This window comes from Cupressus sempervirens, chromosome 7 (genome assembly GCF_028749045.1).
Source record: "Cupressus sempervirens isolate cs-2001-9-10 chromosome 7, ASM2874904v1, whole genome shotgun sequence".
NCBI lineage: Eukaryota > Viridiplantae > Streptophyta > Pinopsida > Cupressales > Cupressaceae > Cupressus > Cupressus sempervirens.
Window position 1 is genome coordinate 868629840 of NC_143124.1, and position 27945 is coordinate 868657784.

At 35.1% G+C, this 27945-nt stretch overlaps 2 protein-coding genes across 4 annotated transcripts in view; one reads left to right on the forward strand and one right to left on the reverse strand.

The window, feature by feature from the left end:
- LOC149550218 (Leucine-rich repeat (LRR) family protein) overlaps positions 1-27945 on the forward strand; it is a 64626-nt gene that overhangs the window by 21238 nt on the left and 15443 nt on the right. The gene's annotated exons all lie outside the window — the stretch shown is intronic.
- On the reverse strand, positions 1514-26586 carry LOC149550219 (uncharacterized). Its single transcript, XM_089793683.1, has 5 exons — positions 26454-26586; positions 26186-26338; positions 9738-9817; positions 9342-9392; positions 1514-1567 (listed from the first exon to the last, which is right to left on the reverse strand). The coding sequence occupies exons 1-5, from the start codon at positions 26584-26586 to the stop codon at positions 1514-1516; spliced, it is 471 nt and encodes a 156-aa protein (XP_089649809.1).

Sequence of the window (27945 nt, forward strand, 5' to 3'; positions counted from 1 at the left end):
ATTAAAATCATGCAGTCACACACATGACATCAAAAGTTTACATGAAGTCACCATAGATATAGTCATGTGGCATCTGTCATGACATCCACCATGAACCATATCAAAGAATAAGGTTTTCACTCAAACTTGTCTCTCATAGAGGAATGTATTACGAGGGATTTCACTTGGAACTTCTCCTTCACGAAGAAACACCAATCTTTTGACATCCTCATCTAGGTTACTTCTAATGAGGTGTCAAACTCCCTCTGAATCTGATATCAATCTTTGAGCTCCTCATTCAAAGTTACCTGTGATAAAGTTTCAGATGTTAAAATCCCTTAGGTTAACTGAAACATATCCTCTATCTGCTTCGTCTCTTTGTCCAAGGTTGCCTCTAATGAACTGTCATGCTCCCTCATGATATAGAAGGATGCTCATAATCTCAATCATCAAGGATATTTGCTTCAAGAGCGTCACTATATCCAACATGAACGTTAGATGACTAATGAATTCTAGATGAAAACTTTTTTGGACCTACTATCATAAGATAAAGTACCAACCTTCTTTTTATGCAAGAACATCTCCAGAGACAAAGGAATAAAAGATCAAGGCAAATAACTCTTATAGTATGTATAGAATTACAAATAAGAGAGAGACTATAGTGAGTAGATAAATGTAATACTTAAAGATAATGAATACTTATCTGTGTATCCTTGATACAAGTTGATCCATTGAAGGTCTATATGCATCATATTTGAAAATGTCTCATATAGGCATTTGTCAAATAATGGGAATGGAACATTGGTTATTATTTCCATGTTGATTTTAGTGTTCATTTAGTCAATGGCTATGATTTTCCCTCCCAATCATAGACAATATCATGATACACATGGGCTTCCTCTAACTCTCTTATTTTAAATAAGTACATTGTATGTGATGTATATTTGTACTCATTGCAATTCCATTTGCAATGTTCATCGATGTTTGTTCACTGCTTTTATAACTTCAAGCACATTGCATGATTCTTTTTGCATAAACTAAATCTGATGTAGCTGCCACATCAACTTTTACCAAGTATTGATTAACATCCCATATAGTTGCAATTCACTGCTCTCCAAATGTTCGAGCACTTGTTCTTCATAATAGTGCTACATATATTCAGGTTTCCATCACTGCATATAAGCGTTGCCTTTGATCCCTGAATTTAATAATAAATAAAGTTGATTACCGTATTCTTGTTGCAAACTTTAGTACTTTAATCATAATGTTAATATTGGACTCTGATCCTCAAACCGCAGGCACAATACAATAGTTCGCCATGTCCCTCATAAGATGATGCCAAAACATGAGTCATGAAGCTGAGAAATAATCTATGCATTCGCAGGAGAAGGCTCCTTGCTGCAAGCGACTCCTATGGTGATAGAGGTAGATTAAAGCCTATGCCCAAAGTTCAAGTTCCACATAGGTAGGAAAGAACCCTCTAGAATGAAGATTGAATTCTCGTGCCCCTTCTAAAGTCTACACGTCCAAGGTCTCAATTTTTACCAAGAATATCTGTGTTAATTTTCTGGTGCCCAGCACAAGTCACCTGTGATTCATTGAAAAGAACTCACCAAAATGTCCTTGAAAGAGAAATGCCTGCTAAGGAATGAAGTCTACACCAGCGAAAATATCTTGCACCAAGCATAATGAGGGATTGCCAGCACTTCAAGGCCAATAAGCCAATCTTCTACCACTACGTGCTAATCTCCAGGCAATCTATCAAACTAGAAATAAAGCTTTGAAATTTAACACCAAAATAAGAAAAGTCAAACCACACATTTATAAAATAGTCATGCCATGATTTGCAGCAACTGAGGCAGGGAAGGAACTCATCCCTCTACTAGAAGATTCCAACAAGAGTTTCACTTAAATATGAAGCTACACCTTTATGCTCACAAAATGACTCCAATGTCTCATGCAATGAGCAATGAGGGATAGCAAAAGCTCTACACAACCATTAGCCCAGTTTGAGAGCTAGCACGACCTCCGGAGTCTTCCGTGGCCTGCATACTCTTTTTTATTTTGAATTGCTTCAAAGTCTCACAAGCTTTCAAGAACAACCTTCATCTCCATGTTTAATAACAGCTGGTGTATTGGTTGCAACTCGACCCACAACTCCTCTCCTGCATTAGTCGCTCTCAGACCATAGACATTTCGTCTCAATTTCAGGGGCTTCTCAGTGTTGTTTGATTATATTATTGCTTCAAATAAGACTTCGCTGTGATATTCCAACTACTGGTCAATATGAAACTTCATGAATGAATTCTACTTTATTTCTGCAGTCTCACAGGTTAGGGAGGAGGGCCTGCTTTGATACCATGTTGAATTGTCTATGGCTTTGTCATTGCTTTATCTTGTACTAACACTTCTAGGATTTTTACGTGTCCTTCAAGTTACCTTCTCAATGCATACGTATATGATACTAAGAGGCATGTCTCCTTAGACATGTCTCTTTAATTCTCATTAGTTATCAATAACATTTGATATTTCATACTTAAACATGTGATAATAACTTTATATATATATGTATATATATGTATGTATATATATATGTGTATATATATGTATATATATATGTGTGTGTGTATGTATGTATATATATACATACATACATACACACACACATATATATATATATATACATACATACATATATATATATATATACATATATAAATATCTATATATACATACATACATATATACATATCTATATATAAATACACACACACACACACACACATATATATATATATACATACATATATATATGTATGTATATATATAAAGTTATTATCACATGTTTAAGTATGAAATATCAAATGTTATTGATAATTAATGAGAATTAAATAGACATGTCTAAGGAGACATGCCTCTTAGTATCATATACGTATGCATTGAGAAGGTAACTTGAAGGACATGTAAAAATCCTAGAAGTGTTAGTACAAGATAAAGCAATGACAAAGCAATAGACAATCATTATGTGAGTTTCTCCTACATTCTCTAATTATATCTGAATTTAGGACTGTTTGGAATCATTCTATTTACAATATCCCATAGGCTGTTGCTCGCTAGGTGGCAACACCTTTGTTAATGATTGTAGCATCAATCGGATAATCCAATCAATGAAATCAAATGTTTGAATGACCTATTGGTTTCAAACATTTGATATCTATCCTTCACGATTATTATCATAGAGCATTAGTATTATTGATACTAAAGTACACACACACACACACACACACACACACACACACACACACACACACACACATATATACACTTTAGTATCAATAATACTAATGCTCTATGATAATAATCGTTAAGGATAGATATCAAATGTTTGAAACCAATAGGTCATTCAAACATTTGATTTCATTGATTGGAATTATCTGATTGATGCTACAATCATTAACAAGGGTGTTGCCACCTAGCGAGCAACAGCCTATGGGATATTGTAAATAGAATGATTCCAAACAGTCCTAAATTCAGATATAATTAGAGAATGTAGGAGAAACTCACATAATGATTGTCACTAGTTATGAGAGCTGCAAGTCAGTTAAGGGCATTGTCACCTAGCAAGTGTGATTTAGTGTTGGGTTTATTCTGGTGAAGAATGATACTTAAGGCAAGGGAAAAGCTCAGACATTGCTAGGATGTAAGGATACGCTTATGTCAATAATAAATGAGACCAATCGGGAATATAGGCAGGGAGAGTTGAGATTGTACATTTGCATTATATTTAGGTTTTGTATGTGTGCAGGAAAAATGTGTTGGAAGGGACTCAATTCTTAGCTGTTTCTCAAATACTCAATGGACAATGCCTTTCACATGCCTGCAATCTATCTATTTTACATCTTGTTTGATAGAAATTTCCCCCATTTCAACTTGTCGACATAAACTTGTTGGAAAATAAAACCCAAAACAATCTCTTCTGCCACTCTACCTCTGCACAAATTATTCGCTTACATTCAGCCTTAAGCGTTCCCTCTATACGCCTTGAAAATATCTTCTTTCATTGTCTTGGCTCTAATTACATTGGCTTGAATTATGGAACACTTCTAATATATGAGGGCATAAATGACCCCATGTACTTAAAAGCCCTTTGTTTGGAAGTGAAAGTGAAGGGGTACAGCATTTCTACTAGCTAGTGGAGAATTGGAAACTCTTCCTTTAGAAGTTAGGAAGCAATCAAAACTACATGTGAACTTAGCTAACCTTTTAACTGTGTCAATACTTGAGTTTATCCCTCAATCTCCCATTCTTGACTTTTAGTTCTTCTAATTGTTAATAAACAATGTGTTAAATAATAAACAATCCAATTAATTATTAGATTATTAATTTTTAATAAATGGTTGTGATTCACGAATAGGTGTCACTAATGCCTCTTCAAGTATTTTATGACTCCTATACTGAAGGAGCTTCTCTCTCTTTGAGAGGTAAGCAGATTTGGAGAGCTATAGTGAACTCTGTCACTATGCCCAAGAGGTATTATTGACCATGAAGAAATGAGAAGTGATACACTTAGGTTTTGTCTATATTTTCCAACAATTTTTTAAGTGCTCTATAATAGATTCATGGAATGATTCTTTATAGAGTTTTTAGCCTAGAACAGTTTTTCTTATATATAAATTGCTTAATGTGTTTAATTTGTGTTTTATGTAATTCTCATTTTATTTATATTATAGTTTAATATTTAATTATAATGATTAGTAATCTAAGGTTATGATTTCTAACAGGATTTTTTAGCCAATAGGCTGTACTAATCATTTGCTTATGTTCAAAAGATACAAAACAATATATATTTTTTTACAAGTCACGTTTTTCAATTTTTTTAACAATAGCCAGTTTGTAATCCTTGCCATTTTATTACTTGCAAAGACATCTATAAACTTGATTCCAATAACAACTATGAGAGGCCATGGAAATTATAGTCTTGAAATTGTTGTTGTACTTGTCATGGCGTTGTACATTGTATTTAGAAACTATGTAGTTAGAACACGACAGGTGCATGTAAGTTCATTAGATAGATGCGTGAAGTTAGTTGTGTGAATAATTGCTGACGAGGGTGGAAGGGAATAAAGCTAAACTACCCATTTCTGCCATTTAAATACTTGTTAAAAACTGTGTTCCTTCACATTTGGAAACCCTTATACCTAGATTGTTTTCTTATGCTGTTCAAAGGTTATGCATATTCATGAAGAAATACACAACTTCAGCATGATTATGTTTTAGAACAGTGCTTTCATTCAGATATCTGATTTTTCAGAAATGTGGTTTTATGGCACCCAAGTGAAGGGTCCTCTTCTAGAGTGCCAAGCTTCTGTGTGTTGAGAAACAAGGATCACTTCTGCAAATGTAATACCATTGCCATCGTATTGATATGTTCCAAATGCAGATCTGAATGACTTATATATATGAGAGGAGACATGCCTCATGGTTAATCATCATTAAATAATTATTTAACAATAAAACACACACAGATATATATATATATATATATATATATATATATATATATATATATATATATATATATATATATATATATATATATATATATATATATATATATAAAAGTAGACATAAGAGTATTTTCTAAATGATGATTTACCAATAATCATAAAAGATTTATCTTCAGGTCAATTCAATCCGACTGAAGCTACAACCTTAACACTCCCTCTTAGCCAGGGAGGATTGTTATAGAACACATTATGCTATCAAGTATATGAAGAGATATCATCTCAGTATGATATTCCTGGAATGGCATAAATAAGGATATCAACATATATCCATCAACTCAGATGTTATCTTTTAATATAATCCGAAGTATGATTCAACAAGAAATATCAATCATATACTATTCATATTACTTATATTCTTTTGGTATGTGCACTGGCATCAAATCCTAGATGCCTATCAAAAGAATATGTTATATCTTGGAAAAATGTGTTATTTGATCTTCGGCACTACGGGACAACAACTGAATGTAGTCTATCAGATAATAGTCATGATCTCAAAGACAATCACTTAATGTAGTCCATCATGACAAGTATCGCGATCTCTGACACACTCTAGGACATCAACTTAATGTAGTCTATCATGATATGTTTATTATTGTTAATGCCATGAATCGAACAAAGGAACTATCGCAGCATATATATTAATATATGCAACCCGATCAAAGCATGATCATAAAGTATTGAATAGCATGAGATATCAGTATGTGAAGTAAATCGAACATATACATATATGTATGTATATGTATTTACATATGCATGTATATACATATACATACGTATATGTATGTTCCATATACTGATATCAGATCCAATCGAAGTTATTACTTTAACACTCCTTGGCGAGGGAGGATATGATCAATTTCTTAATCTCGATAATCTCATATTTGCATCAAAAAATGCTTATACACAACTATATCCCTTTAAGAATGTATATACAATTTGTATTCTGGCACATCCCGAGACACAAACATAGTCGATTAGATAGTTAGTCTTGATCACATGATTTCCGGCTCAATCCAAGACTATCATGATTTACTTATTGTCATGACTTTCGGACACTCCGAGACATCAAGTTAATGTAGTCTATCATGACAATGGATCAAGAATACATCACAACAACCACAGTATCATGATTTTTGGCTCATTCCGGGACAACGATTTAATGTAGTCAATCATGATCCATTTTTTAAACATGATTAAGGACACATTCTAGGACAACAACTTAATGAAGTCTATCATGATAACATGATCAAACTATTGTTAAGATCATCACATTACAATAGCGACCTCACACATATATCAAATGAAAGATCATCACCTTTCATGACATAAATCACAGCAACATCATGTAGTAACTCGCATGATATCCACCATGAACCAAGTTGGAGGGTAGACCCACCATAGCTGCTCCTAGAGGGTGGAACAAGGGTTTTCACCTCAAACTTCTCTCTCAAGGAATTTCACTTCAAACTTTCTTTTTGTAGAGAACTCAATAACAAGGAATTGTATCTTGTAATTCTCCCTTTGAACAAAAGATCCTAGGAAGTCAGGTCCTCTAGTTACTCCCTTAGAGGCTCTCTTCGCCAAATCATGCCTGTTGGACTCCCTCTGAATCTGATATTAATCTTTCAACTTTCAGGTGACAAGTCATTACTTCCTCATGATGTATATAGGGGCAGGCCCATCAAAATCATGTAGTCACACATTTGTATTTTTAGATGCCCTCTGAATATCAATCTTTTGAAATACTACATTTCTTTTGAAGAAGTGTCAGACTCCCTCTTAATGGAAGAATACTCATAATCTCAATCATCAAGAATATTCACTCCTAGATGACTAATGAATTCTAAATCACAACTTCTTTAGAGCTGCTGCCATACGATTGAGTCTGCACAATATTGGTAAAGTACCAACCTTCTTTTCCTGCAAGAACATCCTCAAACATAAAGGAAAAGATCAAGGCAAATAACTCTTATGTATAGAATTACAAATAAGAGAGAAACTACAACGAGTAGATAAATGTAAAAGAGGAGAATACTTATCTTCACATTAGGGTCCATAGACATTAAATCAGAAATTTCCTTCTTAGATTATTTGAGAATGGAACATCTCCCCTCTAAATATGGTTCAAGTAAGAATGAAACATTGATTATTATTCCCCCCCAAAATGTAAAATTCCCATTCTTATATGGTTCACCTATAAGATCCACTTCAGTCTTGTGTCTCATCATTGCTCAGGATTACACTTTCCACTTGTTCATAAGCTTACAATTGATTACCCCCTCATCATAGGAATATGGAGATTCAACCACGATAGATAGCAGCATTAGAATTCCTTCTGCAACAATTTGTCAACAACACGGCCCAAGTTCTCTTACCAACTGATATGAATAGTGATCATGTGTAGTCTTTCTCACTGCATGAGTATGGAATTCGCAACAGAAACAATTTGCAAAATTACAACTAAAGATTCTGTGAAAAGTGTCCAACAAAACTCTCTCTGGATTTTATTTACTCTGGTACTCCTTACTCAGGACATGATAATCTTGTTTCTCCAAAAGTTTCAATACTAAAAATAACTTTTATACACCAAAGACTCCAAAATCCTTCTGCCATGCATGTATGAAACTCGAGTGCTCTAACTCTGAGCAGTCGATAAATATATTCAGTACTCTGTATCTCCTAGCCGGCCAACAACACCCATACTCACAGAGGATCTGCAAATTCACATGGCTGAATCAGGTCAACAGTACTCCCTTGCTTATGGTGGCTTGTTTCTTTCTAATTTTCAGCGATGATGATACCCAATTCTTGTGCTGGTTGCACTCAGACTGCTCAGTGTTTGGTTAAACAATAATGTTGTTTTCCGATTATTATTAGCGGACCACTCCTCATTGAAGATGAAGACTGTTGTTAACCAAAGAGTTACCACTTGATTCAGATATTGCCACCCTCTGTCACCTTGTGTCATTTGAAGCCTAAATATCTCACATTTATCTGTGTTTTCCTTCAATTCCAATCCATCAATACCCAATGGAACACCACAATCTGATGTCACAAAGTGAACAAAAGCGCAAATGAAAACATTTATAAGAATACTTTCAATGTTCAAATTGGATTTTGTTCTTAAGGATTATGTCTGATGATAAGAGGAACATTCCTGTAGAAAGTTAAACTTGATAAGTATGGGGTATGAATCACTCTCTTTACTCAAAACATTAAGAATTAAGGAATGGAGAGAACATAGAATATTAGTACAAACTTTAGAGATACTAAGCAGCAATGGATCTTCTTAGGAGATGTGATTGCTTTGGGATGTGCAGAAACACTTTTCACTATTGTAGATCATTGAATGCGGTTACTCATCATAATTCATTGATCATGCTTCTTGTATTTTGATGTAGTGTCAGATATGCTCTAGAGCCAGCATGTGCCCTTGAATGTAGTCTTCATTTGATGAGCTGTTAATGATTCTTTAATCCAAAGTAATGTTTGAACCCAAGGAAGCTATTGTTGTGAATCAAGTGTAACTTGTTTACAGGTGACTATATTTGTACCACTCCACCCAGAGTTTTTCTTTGTTCTTTGTATGTATTGTGTTGACCCTACCACTGGCAATTGATCTGATTCTCAGACAATTACGGGAATCTTGACAAAACTAGTTAAACAGTTGATGGAGATCGAATATGGTTCATAATTTTATAATATAGACTATTCAGTGATATTGTTGAGTATATCTGAATTTCTTCATTGATGATAATTAACCTCTTTCTGCACTTGATCTGCTATAAAACTTACCTCAGATCGATGAAATATGTCTGATGCCTTATCTCTTTTCCTACCAATGACCTGGATTGTATTCAACAAAATGGAAAATTCTGAATATAGTTTGGATCTAGACATACGCCCTCATTAAGCATGCATGTTTTTAATATCTTATCATTGTCTCAATGAACTTCTTTTACTCTTACGCTGATTCTCTTGTAATTGAATGCTAACATGCGATGGTTATATCATTCCCCTTATCATTGTTTCTGCAGCGTCTTGTCGCTACTCTTCTATGATCGGGTATGCTTTTTCTTAAGCCACCAATTTATGTTTGGTTATGTTCTTGTCAATTTCTCTGATCTCCTTACATTCAATTCTGCTTGGTATTTTTGATGACTTTGTTTTCCTTTCCTGCGAATTGGTTACCTGTTCTGTGTTCTTTATATTATTCAAATCCTCTTTATCTTCCTTGGACTGTATTTTCTTATAGTCGACTCCCTGTTCCTCTGTTCATATTCCTATCTGTGCCCAGTTTTAAGAAACATTGGTTTCTTTGTAGTATATTTCGCATCTTATTCTAAAATTATTGATAGTCTTCATAAGCTATATGAATTGGAAATAATCTTTCCTAATTAGAGAGATTTCATTCCATGAGTGTGAATTAAGCATCAGTCGCAAAGAAAGGAACAATGGATCTCAAAAATAGAAAGGCAATGGTGATGCTCGCAAAAATCCAAGTCTCTTGCTTTATTACATTTGTGACTTGGCTCTGATACCATCTTGAGAAACAAGGATTGCTTCTGCAAAAGTAATAAAATTGCCACTGTATTAATATGTTCCAAATACAGATCTGAATGACATAAATATGAGGAGACATGTCTCATGAAGAGACATCTTTATGGTTAATCATCATTAAATATTATATTAACAATAACAAATATATATATATATAGAGAGAGAGAGAGAGAGAGAGAGTATTATATATATTATAAGTAGATATAAGAGTATTTTTCTAAATGATGATTTACCAATAACCATAAAAGATTTATCTTCAGGTCAATTTAATCTGACTGAAGCTACAACCTTAACACTGTGGTTCTCTCTAAAACCCTTGTGATTTTCCCTAGAACATCAATAAACTGTATCAGTATTTTGATAAACTTGACAAGATAAAATGAAACAAAGATTAGGACTTCTCATAATAGATCAACTGACATACGTAAGGCAGTTACAATTGTATAATTTCATGGAAAAATCCAATGAATTCCCGTATCTTTAATTAATTAAGATAATGATACATCTTGAGACATCGTATTGTATATTGTAGAGAACCTTGCTCTTATGCTGAAGAGATTCCGATATGTTTTTTTGTTTTTTAAAGTTTCTTTCGTTTTTTTTTTTTTTAGCAATTTTCAGAATTTATGAAACAACAATGCAATGAAATTTCAAATGCACAAAGTACTAACTTTATTTTCAGCTATGCAATGTTCACATTACATTAGCGGATTGCAACATACATTTAATTTCTTCAGTAAGAATCAGAAGCTGGCAATTGTTGGTTTCCAGCACAGATGTCTACAGAAGCTTGCAGCTTCGCCAATCAACGCCAATCCAAATCGTGGCTTCCCAGCAGTCTAGATGGCTCTATTAAGTGATTGCTTCCTTATAAAACTCAAACACTGCCTGTTAATTGTGATTGCAGCTCTACGAGTTTCAAATGCTGGGCCTCTATGTTCATCGCAGCTTGTGCTTAACACTCCCAACGTAACTTTCAGACCTTCAAATGTGTGAATAAGTACCCAACGCTGCCTCTAGGTATAGCAGCGATTCAGAAACACAATCAAATGCCAGCCCTTGCACAATTGATCCGAGTAAAATTACATACCAACTCCTCAACTTGCAGCAGATAAATTGGCACAGTTCATTGGCCAGTAATTCACCAACTCAAAGTGCACATTTCTGATTAGAATTTAGAATTCTATCAGACACAGCCTCAAACCCTCATCAACACAGCTCATCAATAATCAAAATGCAATTGGAATGATCGATCATGTCTTGGGTCTTGTTTTTATAACATTTTAAATCAAAATCTTCCTCATCACATGAATGGCTAGTAGCTTCACCCACACACTTTTCTTTTAAAACCAACTTTGTATTTGGCTGTATAAATGAAGTATTTTTTAATAATTAATTGGACCAAGTACTTTGAATGATAGCTTGACTTAGGCTTATAAGTTAATCAATAAATTTCATTATACTCTTAGCTCAGGAATCCTAATTTAGAAATAGCCCAACCAAAAGCATCGCCCATGTGCACTACTAAAAATGGAAACTAGCCCTGACCACCAGAGACCCTCAAACCAAATTGTTAGCTCATTAGGGTTGCAATAATGAGCTAACGTAACCATGCTTCCAAACCCTGCCAAAGATGGGACATCACAATAGAGAAGGGAAGGTGATAACACTGAGTGTAAATAACAATCATCAGCTCCATTAGAGGAGTGTTCTACTTAGTCTAAAGATTCTTGGCCTCTAAAATAAATTCGACATTGTCTTGGGTGCAAGAATCAGTGTAAAACCACTATATTAACAACCCATTGAAGGTTGTAAGTTTATATTTTGGCCGATGGGTCAATGGCACCATCAGACCTATTATTGTTGATTCCTTCAAAGGGGTAGGTAATAATCAGTGTATTTCTTTTATTAGATATGGAGCGATGGTCATTGAATACATTGATCAGATTGGTTCCCTCTTCCATTCACCATCATTGAAAAGGGAACAAATCACAAACTATGAGGAGCTAATTACCGCAAACTTCATATTGCCAGTTCGGGGAAGCTCAACAAGGGAGTGACTTTTACATGGCCTTATATTTCCTTGATGCTATATGTGCCACTGTTCAGTTTAACTGGCCCTTACTTTATGATCAACATGGTTTTTAATATCTTTTATGATTTATCACAAAAAGTATGCCTTCTCTATGGGGTATTCTGCATGTGGTTATTCAATTTCCATTATTTATGAACACATTAACTCTAGTACAATTCCTTGATTTCTGCCCAGAAATTGTGGAGTATATGAAGCAAATAGGAATTGTTGCTCTATAACAATGATAAAGTAATTTTCTGGTTCCATGCTCTGGTCAAAAACATTGCTGTTCTTGGTTGTCCCCTTCGTTGTAGTTGGCTCCTATCTGTCTTCTCAAAACTTGCTTTGTTGTTTTTTCTTGTCTCACTTCTGGTGACATTCATTGTATCTTTTTTGAAATTGTTAAAAACCAAAATGATTATTGTATTAACAATTGACTCTTAAATAGACTTTTTGCAAGCTCTAATAAAAGTGTAGTCTAAAAATAAACTAAATTAAGAAAACTAAAAATAAAGCCTAAACCATTAAATTAAGGTTCTAGAAGAAGCTAAATATCTCAAGAATCTAAGATATTAAAATAATTGTAATACCCTCCCTTAATGGTCATTCTATCAACTACCTTGCAGAAGACAATACATGTATGGTTACAAATACTTCAGAACAATCCACTGCTGCTGATACCCTCCCCGGATCTGAAAAATGTTAATGACCAAGAGTAGCCAGATAACAAAGAAGGTGTTCCCTTCTTCAAAACGGCTCACAATAAGAAAGTAGAGCCTGCCTCAAAATCTTCCATTGACCTTCCCAGCATCTGCAAAACCATAGACTATAAATCATCACAAAAACATCCAACTTGATGTTGGATAACTGAGCTGCCCTTCTTTTGTAGACACACTAACTGCCAAACCCTCCAAACTTTGCAGATGAGCAAGATGCTCCAAAACTGATTGCAAAATACATGATTTGAAGAGCACAAAGCATTGTTGCTTTTTTTGGAAACAAATAATAAAAATCTTGAAATAGCATCCCATGTGAACTTTGCATATTAAAAAAAAACTAAAACATCTTTTGAGGCAAAAAAAGACCAAAACCAAACATGATTTTTGAGGCAAAAAATCAATCAAAATCAAACAAAAATAGAGAAATGGATTAGAGGATACAAAACTCCGTTTTTGAGGAAAATGGTAAAACCCAACTGATTTTTTAAGGGAAAAAATTATGAAAATACTCTAGATATTTTTTGAGGAAAAAATTATTAAAACCCTTCCATAAAGGGACTTGATTAGAAGGCACAAGAGGCAAACTACTCATCTGAAATGCAGAACAAGTGGGGCCTTCTATTGAGTGTCGAGACCCTTCTTGTGAACACTGCATTGCTGCCAACCATTTCTTGCAATCTTTATTTATGGGACCAAACTTGTGACCATAGTTGGAAAGCTTTCACTCGGCAACAACTCGCCAAGGCCCAACAAGTTTATTTAGGAAAAACTCGACCAATATTTCAAAAAACTTGGGAACCTAAAAAACCGCTTAAATTTAATTAAAAATACATGTTTTGTAAAGTTTCTGCAAATTCTGCTATAAATCAGACTGAGATAATACCTTCTTTATTTTGCTTTGCTGAAGATGATCTTCTTTAGTTCAGACTTGAAGTGTTTATCAATAGTATAAATACTATTCTGGAAATGTTCTTACTCTGCAATAATTCAAATAAGGCAGTAATGTAGAGGAGTATGCTTTATTTTGTATTGTGTGCTCTCTATCCTCATATTTACCCTATATTTATATTGGACCCAAGAGGCATGTCCTTACAAAGGACATGACTCTTCTAGGTTGGCCCTTATAATAAACACATAATTATCCTCCAATATCAGCATCTATTAGAAGATCAAATTAGATAGCAAACAAAGTTTAACAACTATGCAAACTAAACATTATTTAATGCTCCTAAATGAGACGTCGATAAGGTAATTCATAAAGGGTTATAAATAGGCAAATCCTACATGAGGATGCCCATGCTTTATCTGATCATGTACGATCTGTTGTTTAGATTAGTATGTTATTGAAGTTACATAGAATTAACACTCCCTCTTAACTTGATAATCAGACTAAGAGATAACATATCTAGCAACATCAATCAAGATGAATAAGCATAGATTGATACTCTATATTTATCTGAATCTTCTAAGCATGTGGTATCATAGAACACATGATACTATGTCATATTACCATCTTGTGATATGACTTATCACTCATACTAGTGATAACAGTATTGCATGGAATGCAACATATAGGATAAAATCCGAAGAATGATTAAATTCTTCATTTATCCAAGTTGTGACTCATAGGTATTGGCAATCCTATATCACAACATGATCTGAGTTAAGATCCACCAAAACACAGGATAAAATCCGGAGAATGATTAAATTCTTCCTTTATCCAAGTTGTGACTCATAGGCATAGAAATGTCTACATCACAAAATGATCTTGAACTCATCTAGATCTGACAGTAGTTCTCTACTATTCAACGCATTGTCTAAGAGATTGTCATCTCTTATAATCAGTGTAACATGGGGATGCGTCCCCCCCCCCCAAACTAGGCCGTTTCGGGAAGGGGGGACGACGTCTCGGCGTTTCGGGTGGTGCCACCGCTGCTGGAGACGGCGAGACGTCTCCGAGACGGCTAGAGGTCTCCGAGACGGGGGAGACGTCTCCTAGACGGCTAGAGGTCTCCGAGTGTGTGGGTGCGGGGGGACGCCAAGGAGTCTCCTTCATTGAAGGGGGACGCCAAGAAGTCTCCTTCATTGTGGTGGGATGCCAAGGAGTCTCCATTGATTTGATATTTTGATTTGGACTCTTGGAGACTTGTAGGTTTTGTTTGCATTATATACTTATTTTGATATCATGATTCATGGCACATGATACTTATTGTAATCATCTTTATGTCATGACTCATATGATCATTGATTACTATTAGATAGTAGAATTTAGATACTCATACTATTGATTTGAAGGCTGATATATAGAGTTTAGACTAATATTTGTTATTTGCTGATGTTCAATGTTTAATGTTCATTGTTTGTTTGTCATTTGATCATGAAGCATGATATTCTAGTTGATATGGTATATGCTATACCATATGTATAGTATATACACCACTACTCCTTCTGCCACCCCCCCATCCCCCGCCGCCGTCCCCCCGCCGTCCCCCTGCCGTCCCCAAATCAAGGCCCCTCTGTCCCCCCGTCTCGGAAACTTGTCCCCCCGTCCCCCTGTCCCCCCGTCTCCCAGGGCAGTGTAACTATGCTTATAATGTCTTTTACACAAGTGTTCATTATCTCAGATGGTGAAGCCCATAACAGTCAATAGCCTGACAATAATAATTTTAATTAAAAATTATTAATAATTAAAGAATACAAATATATTACAATTCAACCATACCAAGTCTTTTCCTGAAGTGATCTATCTTCACTTGAGAGAGAGGTTTGGTAAGAATATCTGCTGTCTAATCTACAGTGCAAATGTATTCTAATTTTACAGTATTTCTATCTACCATATCTCTTACATAATGGTAAGGAATTTCAATATGCTTGGACCTGTCATGAAAAATTGGATTCACGGAAAGCTTGATGGAACTTTGATTATCACAATGAATAGTAGTAGGATTCATGGGTTGACCAAATAATCCCACGAGTAATTTTCTGAGCCAAACTGCTTCCCGAGAGGCCATTGTTGCGGCAATGTATTCAGCTTCTGTGGAACTCTGTGCTACTGATGCTTGCTTTCTGCATATCCAAGATATCACTGCTGAGCCTAAATTGAAACAACATCCTGAAGTGTTTTTCCTATCAGTAACACTTCTAGCCTAATCTGAGTCTGTGTACCCATGTAAATCCAAGTCAACTTTCTCATACTTGAGCCCAAGATTAAGAGTGCCTTGTAAGTATCTCAAGATGTGTTTGATTGCAACTAGGTGAATCTCCTTTGGCTCACACATAAACTGACTTAAGGCATTAACAACATAGAAAATATCAGGTCTTGTATTTACCAAGTACATAAGAGATCCAATCATCTGTCTATAAAGAGTAGAATCTATGTAAGGTGATTCTGTTGCTGCTTCCTTAAGTTTATGTAGATTAGTCTCCATTGGAGAAGACATAGGCCTGCATTTTCACATTCCAAATCTTTTCAAGATGTCTAATGTATACTTTCCTTGATTAGGTATGATACTGTCAGAATTTTTCCATACTTCCGGTCCTAGGAAGTAATGAAGGAGTCCTAAATCTTTCATCTCAAATTCTCTGATTAAATATTTCTTGCATTAATCTATAAGATGATCATCACCTATTATTAGTAAATCATCAACATACAGTATCAAAATTACCATATCATCTTTATCCCTTTTATAATATAGATTTAGATCAACTTCATTCTTGGAGAATCTTAAGCTGGTGAGATACTTATCAATTCTTTCATACTATGCCCTTGGAGCTTGTTTAAGCCAATAGAGAGCTTTTTTGAGCCTGCAAACTAAAACTTTAGGGTTATGAGTTTTAAACCCTTCAGGTTGCTCCAAGTATACCTCTTCTGTAATCTTTCTATTTAGAAATGCTATTTTTACATCCATCTGATGTACTTTCCATCCTTTTGATGTTGCAATAGCTAGGACTACTCTTAGAGAGGTGTATTTGGCAACAGGAGCAAAGGTTTCTTCATAATCAATTCTCTCTTTCTGAGAGAATCCCCTAGCCACAAATCTGCCTTTATATTTTTCAATGCTACCGTCAGCAGCATGCTTGATTTTAAATATCCACTTAAAAGAAACAACAGATTTTCCTTCATGTCTTGGAACAATTTCCCAAACATCATTATGAATAATGGATTGGTATTCTCCCGTCATAGCATCCTTCCAAGGTGTATGTTTAATAGCATCTGAAACATTGGTTGGTTCTGATTTAGATAAATCACTCATGTTTGCTGCATAACTAGAAAATCTTTTGGGTCTTTTGCTTTCTCTGAAGGTTCCAGATGGTGCAACGATGTTTTGTGCTTCCTCTACTATCTTAATGGCCCAAAATGGTCTTTTCTTTGGATTTTGAGTTTCCTTAAGATTAAGATTTTGAATTTCATCTTCAATTTCTTCAATGTTCTCCTTTTGAAACTTAGATTCAGTATTTTCTTAAAACTAGGTAAGAGAGAGGGTTCTCCAGAACTTAGGGCTCTTTTGAATGCTAAATCTTCTTCAAATATTACATCCCTACTAAGTTCAATGTTTTTTTGACCAGGTATGAATATCCTATATGCTTTAGATGTTTCACTATACCCGACAAAAATACCTTTCCTCCTAGAGGGTTCTTAGTTCTCTTTTCTTTTGGAACATGTATATATACTAGGTACCCAAAAATTCTAAGATGGCTTATATTAGGTTTATCCGTAGTAAAGACTTCTTCAAGAGTTTTATCTTTAAGGTAGGAGTGAGGACTCCTATTTTGAATATAGAAAGTAGTACAAGAGGCTTCTGCCCAAAGATAATATTCTAAATTTTCATCAAATATCATAGCTCTTGCTGCTTCAATAATTGTTCTATTCTTCCTTTCTACTATTTCGTTTTTTTGTGGGTTATAAGGAACGGTATATTCCCTCTTAATTCTTGTTTCTTTACAAAACTCTTTAAACAAATCTGAAGTATATTCCCCTCCATTACCAGTCCTAAGATTTTTAATTTTGTCTCTTGATAAGTTTTCAATTAAGATTTTGAATTCTTTAAATCTCTTAAGGATTTCTTCTGATTCTTTACACTTTAAGAAGTAAATCCAAGTTTTCCTAGAGAAGTCATCTTTAAAAAGTATATAGTACCAAAATCCTCCAAGAGAAGGAATAGACATAGGTCCACATAAATCTGAGTGGATTAACTCCAAAACATTGTTAGTTTTTCTAGTGCTATCATGAAATGGACTTTTGGTGTTCTTACTCGGAGTGCATCCTTTGCATATGCTTGAGTGATCATTATTCAACTTAGGTAAACCAGTTACCATCTTCTCCATAGTTGATAAGGTTTTGAAATTTAGATGTCCTAACCTTAGGTGCCATATTTCGTTTATATCATCAACTTCATGAATTAAGGCTTGAATAGGTTGACAAGGTTCTGTATTTAATTCATACAAATATCCCTTTCTTTGACCAATCAACTTTGATTTCTTAAATGGAGAGTTCTTAGACTAGGTAATTAATTTACCATCCATGAATGCAACATTATGTCCATCATCTTCAAGTGTTGTAACCGAGATTAGATTCCTTTTTATTCTTGGTACATAGAGTACTCCTTTGAGATGTAGAGAACTACTCGACTTTAGTTTCAAGGTGCAATTCCCAATTCCTTTGACTAAATGAGCGGAATTATCACTGATGGTAACTTTACCATCAACTTCTTCAGATATAGAGTCCAGTGCTTCTTTGTATCCTGTAATGTGTTGAGATGATCCGCTATCAATTACCCATACTTTGCTTGATACTTCATTTGATAGTGCAGAATATAATACACGATTCTCAGTATCATAGTTATTTTCTTTCCTAGTAATGTTTGTATAGTTTATTTGTTGCTTTGTACTCTCAGGGCAATTAGATCTATAGAGTCCAAATTTTTCACATTTGAAGCATTTTATTTTGGATAGATCTTTCTTAGGTTTGTCATTTCTTTGATTACCCTTCTTCTTGAAGTGCTTCTTCTTACTTTTACAGGAATTTGTACTGAGAATATGAAGTTCTTCATCTTCAATTTTCAATCTTCCTCCTTTCTTAAGTTTCCTAGATTCTTCTTGCAGGCAATCTCTTTTAAGTCTATTAAAGTCTGGAAGATTGTCTCTAGCACTTACTCATTGTGAGAATGTTTCCCATGAATTTGGTAACCCATCTATAGCCATAAGTGTTAGTTCCTTGTCTTCAATTATGGTCCCTATCCTTGCAAGTTCGTCTCTTAGACTAGCCACCCTTAGGAAGTAAGAGTTCATAGATTCTTCCTTCTTTATCTATATATGATTTAGTTGCCTTTCTAGTGCAAGGGTTCTAGTCACATTGTTAACTTCATATGCATTTAATAATGCATTCATCATATGAAATGCTATTTGACGTTTCATTAGCATAGGTACTATTTCATTTTTCGCTCCATCTAATATGATCTGCATGGCTTTCCTATTTCCTTTACTCCAGATAGTTTTATTAGGTCCAACAGCAGGTTGCTTGGATGCTGAATCAACAAACTGCTTCACATCATTGTCTTCAAGAATCATCATAATTCTGAATTTCCAAGCAACGAAGTGTTCTTTCCCATCAAACCTGTCATTGGGTCTGATTGTGCTTGCCATTAAAGATAGAAGGATGTTGCTAGATATATAAAGCTGATCGTTTAATTTGCAGAGCCTAGGTTCGAATACCAGAGCTCTAATACCATGTAAAGTTTCTGCAAATTCTGCTGTAAATCAGACTGAGATAATACTTTCTTTATTTTGCTTTGCTGAAGATGATCTTCTTTAGTTTAGACTTGAAGTGTTTATCAATAGTATAAATACTATTCTCGAAATGTTATTACTTTGCAATAATTCGAATAAGAATAAGGCAGTAATGTAGAGGAGCAGACTTTATTTTGTATTGTGTGTTCTCTATCCTCATACTTACCCTATATTTATATTGAACCCAAGAGGCATGTCCTTACAAAGGACATGACTCTTCTAGGTCGGCCCTTATAATAAACACATAACTATCCTCCAAGATTGGTGTCTATTAGAAGATCAAATTAGATAGCAAACAAAGTTTAACAACTATGCAAAATAAAGATTATTTAATGCTCCTAAATGAGACACCGATAAGGTAATTCATAAAGGATTATAAATAGGCAAATCGTACATGAGGATGTCCATGTTTTATCTGATCATGTACAATTTGCTGTTCAGATTAATATGTTATTGAAGTTACATAGAAATAACATGTTTTTTGTAAAATTCAAAGAGAAGATGTATCTAATGAGTTAATTAAAGAGAACACAAAAGAAATAAACAGAGTTTAGATCTATATAAGTGCATAGTGGGTACAAAATCACATTCTCATGCGGAATGTTGATGGGAGGAAGCAAAATAGTAAATAGTTTGTATCAAACTAGAAGTAAATACATCATTTCAATTACATCTTCCTCTTCCCAGCTCTACTAGCATACTGTAATTCTCTATTTATATAATATATAGAGGCTTTTTGCCTTTTGTTTTTAACAAAAAGAAATTTAAAAAGTAAAAAAAAAAAAAGAGTTCTTCTGAAAAACTCGTGGAGTTTTTGCAAAAAACTCAGCTATTAATCACCAAAAACTTGGCGATTTTTTAGGCAGCTGAGTTGCAATTTTTCCGGCAAAAACTCGCCATTTGCAAAAACTTGGTGACTAGTAGGAACTCTTAGATTGCTTGGCGATTATGCCAACTATGCTTGTGACAATAATTGCACTAAACACTCTTATTCGTTGAAGATAGCAAAGGTACACATGATCCTTTTTGCTGACAGAATTGAGAGGTACCTTTTTCTTGTCTAAGACTTGCGCTGGGAAGGCCTTCTATGCAAAAGAGGAAATGGGATAACTTTCAAACTGTTGCTTCCATCTATCATGTTACAAAGATCGGTGAATGTAAGGTAAACACTAGTAGAAGTGATATTGAGCGTCTCTATGAAATTTTCATAGAATAGGGGAAGATGTTTTAGGATGATCACTACCATATCTTCTTCCTCGATCTTGTGACCAACGGCTTCTAACTAGCCACATAGGTGCTTAAATTTTTGTAAGATATGCTTGGAGAGATGTCTTCTCATTCATCATGATAAAAAACAACATATTGTTTAGAAAGGAAGTGCTGTTTTTTAATAAATGTCTCATAAATATCCTCTAAGATGTCCCGGATTTCCTCAGCCATTTTTTCAAAAGGCACTAGCAAGAGCTGATCATCTGTATCTGAAAAATTTGAGCAGCATTACAACTTCCCGATTACGTTCTCCCAATTCATCTTGATCTGTTTGATCTTGAGTAAGACGTGGTTTCATACCCAAAACAAGCTTATTAAGACGATAGTATTAAAAAACTGTCATCATGCGCTGCTTCCAAGTGTTGTAGTTGTGGCCATTAAACCACTGATTCCCTTCCAACATAATGTTGGTCAGAGATGCCATCACTGAAATGGAGGTTTCTGGTCACCTAGTGAAGACATGGAAATTGAGGCAGACAGAACACGCTGGAGAGACAAAAATATAAAAATCAGACTGCAAGTAATCGCAGTTGCCAAATAATTGCAGTCTATAGGATCAAGCCATGTGAATGGATGAAATTGTGTATAAAAGGTGAAAGATGTGATGCAGGTCGTGGGTTTAAGAGGCCAAAAAAAGTGCATAACTCACAGTTCTGAAAAATCACAATTGAGGGCCAAAAATATCAGGTCATGTTAAAACAATGACTAATTTGTTTGCAGTTACTGCCAAAAAAAACACCCTAAAGTAACAGAACTCCCGTGCAATTTCTGTTGCTGACCCATGATTTTTGACATGCATGGACCTTTAGAGGCCCATGTTTTTTATGTGGACAAAATTTGAAGAAAAAAACGGTGCCCACTGATTAGCAATAAAACCCCATATGGATTTGAGGGCTGACTGCAAGATATGGAGAAATATAAATTCCGAATTTTCAGCACTCAAAAAATTTGTCCAAAATTAACCGCTCTGATTTTAGAAGTAAACTCTAGCATTGTCTAAAATAGATTAAACAAAGAAAACAAAAAATAAAGCCTAAATGACCATTAAACTAAGGTTATAGAAGAATGAGCTCAGTATAGCAAGAACCTAAGATACTAAAATAATTCTAATATTTGCTCTAACTATGTTTTAACGGGTTCAAGCCCATTTCCTGTGTTTACCTTAAAAAGTAATCATCAAGTGATATGGGTTGAGGGAGTTTAGATGTCTCTTACTTTCTACCATTATATGTTACAATTCCCTATATAATAAAGTCTCTACAAGTTCATGTAGTTTCTTGAAATAGTCATGGCATGTATTTTATCCTCCCATGGCCATTACCACAGGATAAATTGAAATTGTCAACTTTCTAGCCCATTTTCCTCTTGCTGCTCCAATTGAAGCATATATATTATTAATATCAAAATATAGATGCTAGGACATCTAGGGGTACATTGTTGATCTCCAAAGTTTATGAAAGAATTTTTTAAAATAGGAATACAAGCCTTAGTTGTCTATAAATGATAACTTTTATCTATATGTGGCAAATGCTTTAGAGGAGCTTGACAAAATAACCAGGTGCAGAATACCGATTTCCCATCACTATGCTAACTTATACTTCTTCGAAGGAAATTGCTTCAATTTGGGTTATTCCTTTCGTGCAAGTTTGTGGGATACTCAAAGGTCCCAAAGAGTGACCACATTTTGGTTTTGAATTCACTTCTCCTTCTCTGATGTACTGATCATTAGTTGCCATTGGTTCCTTAACACTTTGCATGAGAATTATTGATTTGATCAGTCTATTAGGAATAACAATTCAGTTGGTTAAAATTTTTGTTCGTCACTGACTACAACTTACAAAATTGTGACTTTAGGCAACATTTCATGAGATCTCTCTCTCCTCTCAGCAATAGGGGAGCCTTCCTTCTTACCGTAGGTGGCTTCAATAGGAACTTAACTGAAATTATAAAAAAGATAGTTCTCTTAATCAATTCCTCTTATTTCAGGAATGATTTGCATACAACTATAACTTTTCAACTTAACAAAAAGTGCCTTATTGCTACGATAATACTAGTGACCCGGGAATTGATGTAAGAACAACACCAAGGGCATCAGTTTACTTTTCATATTTTGTGAAATAAAAATAGAAACCCAAAGTCTCCTGCATTTGTCTCGAATGAAGACTTAAGAAAAATAACCAGTAAGGCACAAAGTCTCTTACTGGATACTCTCAAATTCAATAAAAAACACTTACAATTGAAGCCCAAAGGCGTCAACTCTAAGTGATTACAACCATTACTATCTATTATAATTTGTCCGTTTGCAACACAAAGTCTTCAATTGTTCAAATTGGCTCAGAATGCAATAGACAATTTAAAGTCTGAACGATTAAATTCAAATCCCGCTTGATCAAAGCTCCAAAACTCACAATCCATATCCATAAAATGTTGCCACATAACACTTTGAATCAACACAAAGTTTGAAAGCAAGTTGCCTCTTTTATTGATAGCAATTTACATCCAAGCACAAAGTCTTGCACATATAAATTGACAAAATTCTTGCCTTCCATAAGATTATTATTTACAATGAGCTCCCTTCTTTATATAGGAAAATAGGAGAGAGAAAGGTGAAGGATAAAGGGGAAGTCCTCAACCACCTTGACTTATTCTCTAACAAACTTCTAACTAACTTATTTGACTTATTCAAAGTTGCATGCCTAATGTGATTGAAACTTGACTACATGAGCTGATTGTACAGGGGCATGTCATCCTGTGCTTACAACATAATCGCTCTTTATATGTAATCTTCCTACTGCTATTTGCTTTAAGGATATGGAAAATTTGAATCCTTGAGCCCAATTAGGTGGCTAAACAATGTGATAAGATCATTGATCTCAAATTTTGACCTCTGCATGCCTTTAGGGAAAGATTGGGCCTCCTTTGAATCAGCTAGTTGTCATTAATGAACTTGATGTCATAAGAACTATCTTCGCTCCACTACTCCAAGCAAAGTAACGTGAATCGGAATCAGATCGGAATCGGCAAAGCCGAATTGAATCGTGAATCGGCAAATTTGAAAAAACCCTTTAAATTTAAAGATTTTAACAATTTAAAACTTATTTCATGCACCCTTTATTGAATATAACTTAAACACACTATAACATCATCAAATAGAAGTTAAAACTTAACATACATAAACATGGAACATAAAATCCATCACATACGTAACTATGTTATCTAAAATGTAAATTTTAGGCTAGCTGAAGTAAATAGAAATCAAATGATCATAATGATTTAAATCATAGAATGTATGTAAGATGATCCATAAGACATCAAATCATAAATGTGTGTAAGAATCTAAGATGAAGATCCATGAAAGTTTGAAACATGTCTATCAATGATTCAGTATCAATATCTGTAAACAAAATATAAAAGCAAGGCTCCAGCTCAAGCCTCAGGCTCATAGTCATCATCATCCTCAACACCATCCTCAAGCTCGGCTGCAGCCTCAGCCTCAACCTCTGAGTATCCAGTCTGCCTAGTAGCAAGGCGTCTAATGTAGGTCCTAGCGGACTGCCGAGCCATATCTCCCGCATGTAAGATGGGCTCACGAATGTCGCTAGGGCCTGTGTCTGTGTGTGCACGTGTGCGTCTACCAATGCCTGAAGAACGTGCTCTAGATGCCTCAGCCTCTATATCCACCTGGTCAATCCACACACGGTCCTCCTCAGTGAAGACTGGATCCACAACCTCTGTGAGCCACTCTGATTCTGGATCAATTTCCTCCAGAATGATCGGAGAGGAGTTAGTGCCCAAAATCTGTCTGATCCTAAGACGGAGGTTGTAATGAACAAAGACAAGATCATTCAACCTTTGCATTGTCAACCTGTTTCTCCTCTTCGAGTGGATGTGCTCGAACATGGACCAACTGCGCTCACATCCAGAGGCACTGCTTGGCTGACTCAGAATACGGATGGCAATTTTTTGAAGTTTTGAGGTTGTAGCCCCAAACATTTGCCACCATCTATCTGAAATAAGGGAAAATAAAAACAATTAGTCTCATTTACAAATTACAAATTACAAGTTAACTCTAAAATTACATAATCAACTTTAAGTTTAGAATCTAGATTCATGAATATTGAATATATTATTTAATTTTTACCTAGTTGTATTGTTTCCCAAGCATCTATGGCCATCCTGCTAGAGAAAAGTGGCCCTTCTTTATTATTGAACTTATCAAGCTCAATAATTGCAGCACTGCTATCCTCATTAGTACTCAACCTCTGGACCACTGTATATAATCCGATGAGAACCTCCTCATCCGCCTTGAAGTTAGGACGGAAACAAAATGCCGGATTCAAAAAGTAAGCTGCTACATGGATGGGTCCGTGGAGCTGATTCTGCCATTTCCTATCAATGATGTCCCAAATAAAGGCATACTTCTCCTGCACTCCTGCATACTAAGCTCTAATGGCCTCCTTGGCCCTATCCATGCCCTCATATATGTAGCCCATAGAGGTCTTCTCCCCATCAGCAGTTCGTAGGAGAGATACAAGGGGCTCAGTGGCCTACATATAAAGTAAAACAAAAATTTGAGTCAAAACTTAAATATAGAATAATTCAATAATATAACTTAAGGTAAAACTAAATCATTAAACAATTAGCATAGTAAACTGTAAAATATTAAATGTTAAATTGCAATAAATTTACCTTAAGGATTTCTCTAGCAGGTTTCCAAAAACCATCATCATCAAATATGCAATCCACCACATCTATCCCTGCAGTGGTAGTAGCATAAGAAGATGAAATCCACTCCCGCCCAACAAACATGTTCTTCAAATCATCCCTTGATGTCAACAAGGACTGCAAGGTGATGAAATTCGAGGCAAACCTCGTGATCCCTGAACGAGCTAACTCTTTGTCTCTTGTGTACTTCCTCATTGTGCTAAGGACAAATGAATGATTATAAATAAACTTGCATATGTTTTTTGCCCTTTCCACACATGACTTGATCCACTCAAGTTTGCCAATTTCCGCCAACATGAGGTCAATGCAGTGTGCCGCACAAGGGGACCAAAATATGGTGGGGTGCCTCTCCATCAAAAGTTTACTTACAACAATTTTAAGTTAATTAGAAATTCAAATTTCAAACATTTTAGAACTTGGGAAACTTAGAAATTCTAAGTTAGAATTAGAAAAAGTTCAAAATTCAAATAAATTTATTTTCAAAACTTGAAAAGTTTAAAGTTTACCTGCAGCAACATAACTTGCTGCATTATCTGTCACCACTTGCACCACATGTTGTTCCCCCACCTCTGCTATAACTTCCTCAATAACCTCACATAAGTATGTGGCGTTTTTTACATGAGCAGAAGCATCAATGGATTTGAGGAACATGGTATATCCTACAAGTAACAAAACAACGAATTATAATTACTATTAGCAATCAACAAATCAAAATTTGAAATAGTCAATCACGATTCAAAATTATGTATGTAGGAAAGTAGAATGATCAATCACCTCCACAGGATACAAGAAAATTGAGGAGTGTTCTTCCCCTCTTATCTGTCCAACCATCAGTCATGATGGTGCAACCCTTTTCGATCCACTCCTTTCGGTTGTCCTCAAGCTCATGCCTCATATCCTCAACCATTTCATCCAGGAGGTATCCACTCAATTCAGCCTCAATTGGGGCTTTAAACCCCGGACCACAAATGGCAACTGCATCTATCATGTTCTTGCCAATAAAGAGCCCTGTCACAAATAGATAATGATATTGATTAGAAATTTAGATGTCAAAAACTTAAATCATAAAACAAGTAGATATAATTAAAGTTTTACTTTTACTTTAAAGATAACAAAGAAAAAAGAATCAATTACCTGGCTGCAATAAATGGAATGTTGCAAAAGTACCAGAATTTGCAAATCTCTTTTCTAGCAGCATCATGAATCTCCTTGTTCAAACCCATGCCCTCAAGGGTGGGTTGGGAGCCAGGAGTAGTGCGGGGCACAAAGTAACTATCCATTCTATTTTTCCGCACTCTAGGCAGCAATAGGTTGGTGTTGGACTCTGTCTCATTATAAGACTGACTACCACTAGCACTAACACTCGCATGAGCACTAGCACTAGGATCAAAAGGAGGCTTGGAAGAACCCTCTCCAACACAACCTATGGATGCGGAAGCTGATGCAGATGCAGATGTAGATGCAGTTGCGGATGTGCGAGCACGGGAGCCAATACCTCTTAACCCTTCAAGTTGCATTTTCCTATTCAACTTGTCTTGTTCAATTTTTTCTAATGCCACTAAACAAGTGCATTTTGCCTCAGCAGTTTGATGAGTGCAAACTGTGACATCATGGCCAGGTATGCCAGCAATGTGGTATTTCAATCTATAGATACCTCCCAAATTTATTTTTTCTTTGCAAAATATACATTTTGTTTGATATTTGGTTGTCTCGGGAAACTCTTCGTTATATTTCCAGCATTCATCTTTTTTACCCATTGTGGAAATTGGAAAATGAAAGCAAAGGGCTGCTGCAATAAAAAAATTCATGTAAAATATCAAAGTTTGCAACTAATAAACAAAAACTACAAAACAAAAAACCCTAGTTTGCAATTTAGTAGAAATAAAAAAAATTAAAGATTTGCAAATGAACACTAAAAAATTTAACAAAAAATGCATAATACATTAACATGCAAAAAAAAAACCAGCACTTACCTCTTGCAAATGAGTTGAGGAGTGTTGATATTGACTCCTTAATGCTCCCAATGCAATTTATGGCCTCCCCAGATGGACTTCTGATCTCTTTGGTGCTCTTCCTTATTGCCGGTTGGAAACCTATGGATTTTCTTTTCTCTTCTTCTCTCTCACTCTTCCTCTCTTCTACTCATGCTAAGCAAATAGAAGGCTCTTTAGGGTTATAATAAAGAGGAAAGACAAATTAAAAAGCAACTAAAACATGTGTTTTTTTTTTAAATCCAACTTTTTATGCTTGCTAGCATGGCCGATTT